General features: G+C 35.5%; 1 protein-coding gene across 1 annotated transcript; it reads left to right on the forward strand.

The window, feature by feature from the left end:
* LOC149502776 (uncharacterized) lies at nt 1–2,426 on the forward strand. The gene is made up of 2 exons (XM_089728489.1): nt 1–1,777; nt 2,233–2,426. The coding sequence occupies exons 1-2, from the start codon at nt 1–3 to the stop codon at nt 2,424–2,426; spliced, it is 1,971 nt and encodes a 656-aa protein (XP_089584615.1).
* The last annotated feature ends 4,388 nt before the right edge of the window (nt 2,427–6,814 follow it).

A 6,814-nucleotide genomic window follows, 5' to 3' on the forward strand; every position in this document is an offset into this window, starting at 1 on the left:
ATGCCTCGGAAGGGTGCTAAAGAAGACGAAGAATGCTTTGCTGAACCTGCTCCACAAATTTCCTTCTGCGAATTAGAAAAATCTATGACTGCATTTTCTGGTGACGATGCATACGGCGTGGATATCTTTATAAAGGATTTTGAAGATATCGCTAATCTCATGCAATGGGCAGGCATTGAAAAACTGATCTACGCAAAAAGGCTTTTGAAGGGGACAGCAAAATTGTTCCTGAGATCTTTGACTGGTACGACTACATGGGAACTCTTGAAAACGGGATTAAAAGAGGAATTTGGACTACATCTGAACAGCGCAGCCATTCACAAGACCATATCAAATAGGAAGATGAAACCAGGTGAAACCTACCAACAATATTTTTTGCAACTCAAAGAACTAGCAGTACTCGGAAATATTGAAGATGACGCCCTAATGGAATACATCATTGATGGCATCCCTGACAATGAAATGAATAAAACTATACTATATGGAGCTTCCAACATCAAAGAATTTAGGAAAAAACTTGATTTATATGCTGAAATAAAGAAGAAATGTCGAACGTCAAACAAAGCTTATAATCAATCAACAACATCCAAGCCTACAACATCTGGATGGAAGAAACCATTACCTAAGAAGAGATGTTTCAACTGCGGAGACCTAGATCATGAATCTTCAGGCTGCTCTAAAGGAATAAAGTGCTTCCGTTGTAATGAGTTTGGTCATAAGTCAACTGACTGTCCCAAAAATATAAAGAAGACTCTAGAAATAAAATGTAACAAGAAGAATGATAGCCAAACACCCTACAAAGAAGTTATGATCAATAATGTTATGGTAAAATCACTTATTGACACTGGCAGTGATGTGAACCTAATGAATGAATCTACATTTACTCAAATACATGGTGACACTTGTAACTACCACCCTGATTTAGTACAAAGTCTGAAAGGCATTGGTGACTGTGAGGTGCATACAAGAGGCTCATGTACTCCGAGAATTGAGATTGATGGTTGCCAATGTGAAGCAACGTTCTATATAATTGAAGATGACAAAATACCAGTTGATGTAATAATAGGGAACCCAATATTACAGGACATAGAACTCAGTTTTAAGTCTGGTGTTATTTCTGCTAAAAGAATTTTACAACTCACAATGTTAGAGGATCAGACTGAGGAACCAATGATTATAGGAAATTTCAAATATAAAGATCAGATTGAGAAAATACTGACAGAATATGACCCTGGAAAATGTTGTAAAGAATCCAAAGTTGAATTAAAGGTATTAAAAAAAGAACATTATGATGACTTTATGATTGAAGCTGGAATATTATGGAAAATAAAAGATGGAAAAAAATTAATGGTGGTACCTAAGAAAATGCAGAATGAAATTGTTAGAAAAAATCATGACAAGGGACATTTTGGATTAATTAAAACAGAAGAGTTGATTTCCAGAAACTATTACTTTGAAAACATGAAAGATAAGATCAAATCAGTATTAGAAAACTGCATAGAGTGTATTTTAATTTCACATAAAAAGGGAAAATCCGAAGGTTTTCTGCATGCCATAGACAAAGGAGACATACCACTATCTACTTACCATATTGATCATTTGGGACCGTTGACATCAACAAATAAGAATTACAAGTACATATTCACAGTTGTAGATGGGTTCACAAAATTTACATGGATTTACCCAACAAAGACTTTGTCCACTGATGAAGTTATTGACAAACTGAAGATTCAACAACAGACTTTTGGTTCACCACAGAGGATTATTAGTGACAGAAGTACCTCCTTTACATCCAACACTTTTAAAGAATTTTGTGAAACTGAAGGAATCTTACATCACATTATTACTACTGGCCAACCTAGAGGTAATGGTCAGGTTGAGAGAGTCCATCAGATAATAATTGATGCTCTAAGTAAATTATCAGCAGATGATCCCACCAAGTGGTACAAACACATCAGTAATATTCAGAGATGCTTAAATGGTTCATTTCAAAGAAGCATTAAGATGTCACCCTTTGAATTACTGACAGGAGTCAAAATTAATAATAAAAATGAAGCTATCTACAATTTAATTAATGAAGAGAATCTTAAATTTTTCTGTGATGAAAGAGAAGACTTGAGGAAGAAAGCAAGGGAGAACATACAAAAAATTCAAGATGAGAATAGAAGAAATTTTAACCGAAGACGAAGAAAACCCAGGGAATATGAAGTAGGAAATCTTGTTGCTATCAAGAGGACACAATTTGTGCAATGCATCCAAGATACTTAGGACCTTATGAAGTCATGAAAAAGAAGAGGAACGACCGTTATGATCTCCAGAGGATTGGTCAAGGTGAAGGACCCCATCACACCAGTAGCTCCGCTGATATGATGAAACCTTGGGTTGCTGATGCTGTCGAGTACGAGTCATCTGGGACAGACGACTGAGCAGGACGGCCGTGTGGGAATATTTAGGTGTAACCATTGGCCACACCGACCTGACAGATGACAGATGGTGCATGAAGTATAAGTGACAGATTGATTAAGGCGAAATAAGAAAAGACGTATATTTTTGTGAACTGATGATTAAATAAAATTTAACAAATTCGCTAATTTCATTGTGCACCGCGATCCCACATATATATATAATCTGAATCTCGGAAACGGCTCCAACGATTTTCATAAAATTTAGTTTTTATTTATTTATTGCTTAGATGGATGGACGAGCTCACAGCCCACCTGGTGTTAAGTGGTTACTGGAGCCCATAGACATCTACAACGTAAATGCGCCACCCACCTCGAGATATAAGTTCTAAGGTCTCAATTATAGTTACAACGGCTGCCCCACCCTTCAAACCGAAACGCATTTCTGCTTCACAGCAGAAATAGGCAGGGTGGTGGTACCTACACGTGCGGACTCACAAGAGGTCCTACCACCAGTAATTACGCAAATTATAATTTTGCGGGTTTCATTTTTATTACACGACGTTATTCCTTCACCGTGGAAATCAATCGTGAACATTTGTTGAGTACGTATTTCATTAGAAAAATTGGTACCCGCCTGCGGGATTCGAACACCGGTGCATCGCTCAACACGAATGCACCGGACGTCTTATCCGTTAGGCCACGACGACTTCAAAAATCCATCCAGCTTATCCAGTTTCCGGACAGTTGGGCGAGCACAGGCTCAGCCAGGAGGGCTTAGCTAATACCTTATCGAGCGCTTCCGAAGGAAACCTATCAACTCAAGATCAGCCGCTTCGCCAATAATGTAAAGTAAAAATGAATATTTAAAAATGAAACCAAATATAAAAAAAAAAAATAGAAAAAAAAGACATGCCTGCTGAGTTTCTTGCCAATTCTTCTCAGGACGGAGGCTAGTTTTTGTGAATTCGCGGTAGTACATTTGACGTTCAACAAGTATGTACTTTCATTTATGTTGAATAAAAAGAAGATCAGGCGACAAACTCAGCGGACTGATGCATGGAATTAGGTTACACGTCGAACTCTTTGCCGAGTTTGACGAGTACGGTTAACCGCGCTGTACTGAAATAACAGTACAGCGCTTTTTTTTAAACTCCTGTATCAATCAAACTCCATAGAAACTGGTATCAATACTTTCAATCCCAAGATTAAAAGGTAAAAGTAGGTTTTAATTTTGGACTCGCGACAACCTATTTGAAAATCTTATTAGATTTCATGTTAGAATCTTCAAAGGACAAACCCGAAATCCATACAAACTTGGGCCTGGCGTTACAGTGCTAGAATTTGGGCATAAGTTACAATACCTAAGAAGGTTTCATGAGCCCAATTTTCAGGTCTCCCAGCAATGGCCAAATTGGTAAAATCAGACAATGTTTACATTTTAGGTTATGTTTATTGTTCGAGATATTTTAATAAAAACGATATTTTTGAGGCTATTTCCTACTAAAGATAAGTAATTTTTTACGAAACCTGTTGCAGCAACAGGTTGCTTTAAAATAAAAATGGAACCTGTTACGAGAAATCGCGCGTTAGGTTGTTTACGAAAACGAACGAAAGCCAAAAATTAAAAACAACGTAATGCGAAACGCGCTGCGCACGAAATGATTTTTTTAAGGGATTTTATGACCTGGTAACTTAGACCTTTAGATCAGTCTTATTTTAATTTTAATGAAAACTTTTTAATATGAAAAACTATATTTATATGATAACTTTTTTATATAAAATATAAATCATTACGTGCTCCCATATTATCTCATCACATTTCATTTCATTTTATTTCATGCCTTTTTTATTTTAATTTTTTATTGCTTAGATACCCTTCGACGAGCTCACAGCCCACCTGATGTTAAGTGGTTACTGGAGCTCATAGACATCTACGACGTAAATGCGCCACCCACCTTGAGATATAAGTTCTAAGGTCTCAGTATAGTTACAACGGCTGCCCCGCCCTTCAAAGTGAAACGCATTACTGCTTTACGGCAAAATCCAAAATATCTTCAGTTGGCAACATTAAAGATAACATAACACGATTTGATACATTTGTGTTTTTCTATGGCATAGTCACATTAATATAAAAATGCAAAACTACCCTTTCATGCTATATTTAATGTTGTCAGTTGTAGATATTTTGAATTGCCGCCATTGTAAGTAGTTGTGTCACGATTCGATGGCCATACTCTATTTACATTGATTAAAATACCTATAAAAACAGTCATTTATCCTAAAGCAAAAGAGTATTAATTATTTTTTACACTTGATTTCCACTAAATCGATCCTATTTTATGGATGCTCTAATTCTAATCCGCACGTTTGTGGAGCTAGTTACGGATATTTGAAATAAGTGTTGCAGATGTTTACAAAGATTGTTTAAAACAAAAAATTGAATTCAACTTATTTTCTACACTTGGCCATTGTCAATGAAGCTAAGATTTTAATAGGTTAATCAAGCAAAATAGACGAATTTTTTGGTACATATCCTATTCGTGTAACGCTTAGGCCCAAAATGGGGTTTCTCCTTTGTTAGGAATGCACCCAAGATATGGAAAGACCAATTAATATTAGGTACACACTATATTAATAAATAATATAAAAAAACATTAAAAGAAAGCATAAATTAAAAAAATGGAGTAGTCTAAAAACATTAAATATTCTTTGGGAAAAACAGAGGATAGACTAAGAAGGAGAAACCCCATTTTGGGCCTAAGCGTTACACGAATGGGATATGTACCAAAAAATTCGTCTATTTTGCTTGATTAACCTATTGAAATCTTAGCTTCATTGACAATGGCCAAGTGTAGAAAATAAGTTGAATTCAATTTTTTGTTTTAAACAATCTTTGTAAACATCTGCAACACTTATTTCAATATACATACGTAGCTAGCTCCACAAACGTGCGGATTAGAATTAGAGCATCTATAAAATGGGATCGATTTAGTGGAAATCGAGTGTAAAAAATAATTAATACTCTTTTGCTTTAGGATAAATGACTGTTTTTATAGGTATTTTAATCAATGTAAATAGAGTATGGCCATCGAATCGTGACACAACTACTTCCAATGGCGGCAATTCAAAATATCTACAACTGACAACATTAAATATAGCATGAAAGGATAGTTTTGCATTTTTATATTAATGTGACTATGCCCTAGAAAAATACAAATGTATCAAATCGTGTTATGTTATCTTTAATGTTGCCAACTGAAGATATTCTGGATTGCCGCTATTTAGTTGTGCCATGTTTGGCCGGCCAGACTATAAACTTAATCTCATTGAATAACGTAACGTAAAGCACCAAAATCTACTAACAAAAATCATTAAAAGAAATAAATAACTGTGCCATTTAGTTATGACACGAAATCATGTCGGCAACTGCAGCAATACAAAATATTTTCAACTGGCAATCTTAAATATAACATGAAAAAGTTGATTTGGTACTTTGAGTTTTTCTATGGTGTAGTTACATTAATAATTTTACTGGTGGTAGGATCTCTTGTGAGTCCGCGCCTCCCGCCCGCCTATTTTTGCCGTAAAGCAGGTTTCGGTTTGAAGGGCGGGGCAGCCGTTGTAACTATACTGAGACCTTAGAACTTATATCTCAAGGTGGGTGGCGCATTTACGTCGTAGATGACTATGGGCTCCAGTAACCACTTAACATCAGGTGGGCTGTGAGCTCGTCGATGGGTATCTAAGCAATAAAAAATAAAAATAAAAAAGGCATGAAATAAAATGAAATGAAATGTGATGAGATATTAAGGGAGCACGTAATGATTTTTAGTTTATATAAAAAAGTTATCATATAAAATATATAGTTTTTCATATAAAAAAGTTTTCATTAAAATTAAAATAAGACTGACCTAAACGTCTTAGTTACCAGGTCATAAAATCCCTTAAAAAATCATTTCGTGCGCAGCGCGCTTCGCATTACTTTGTTTTTAATTTTTGGCTTTCGTTCGTTTTCGTAAACAACCTAACACGCGATTTTTCGTAACAGGATCCATTTTTATTTTAAAGCAACCTGTTGCTGCAACAGGTTTCGTAAAAAATTACTCATCTTTAGTAGGAAACAGCCTCAAAAATATCGTTTTTATTAAAATATCTCGAACAATAAACATAACCTCAAAATGTAAACATTGTCTGATTTTACCAATTTGGCCATTGCTGGGAGACCTGAAAATTGGGCTCAAGAAACCTTCTTAGGTATTGTAACTTATGCCCAAATTCTAGCACTGTAACGCCAGGCCCAAGTTTGTATGGATTTCGGGTTTGTCCTTTACGCATTAAACTCATGAGATTTTCACGTACAAATTTGTTAAGGGTCAGTATATCATAACAATTTTCTACTATACTTATGT

The sequence above is a fragment of the Bombyx mandarina genome, chromosome 06, assembly GCF_030267445.1.
Source record: "Bombyx mandarina strain Sakado chromosome 06, ASM3026744v2".
NCBI lineage: Eukaryota > Metazoa > Arthropoda > Insecta > Lepidoptera > Bombycidae > Bombyx > Bombyx mandarina.

Bases quoted from the DNA above. Each gene is read 5' to 3' on its own strand.
- LOC149502776 (XM_089728489.1), top strand. From the start codon at position 1: ATGCCTCGGAAGGGTGCTAAAGAAGACGAAGAATGCTTTGCTGAACCT. The intron at 1,778-2,232 runs GTACCTCCTTTA...GTTGCTATCAAG, and splicing joins GAGGATTATTAGTGACAGAA to AGGACACAATTTGTGCAATG.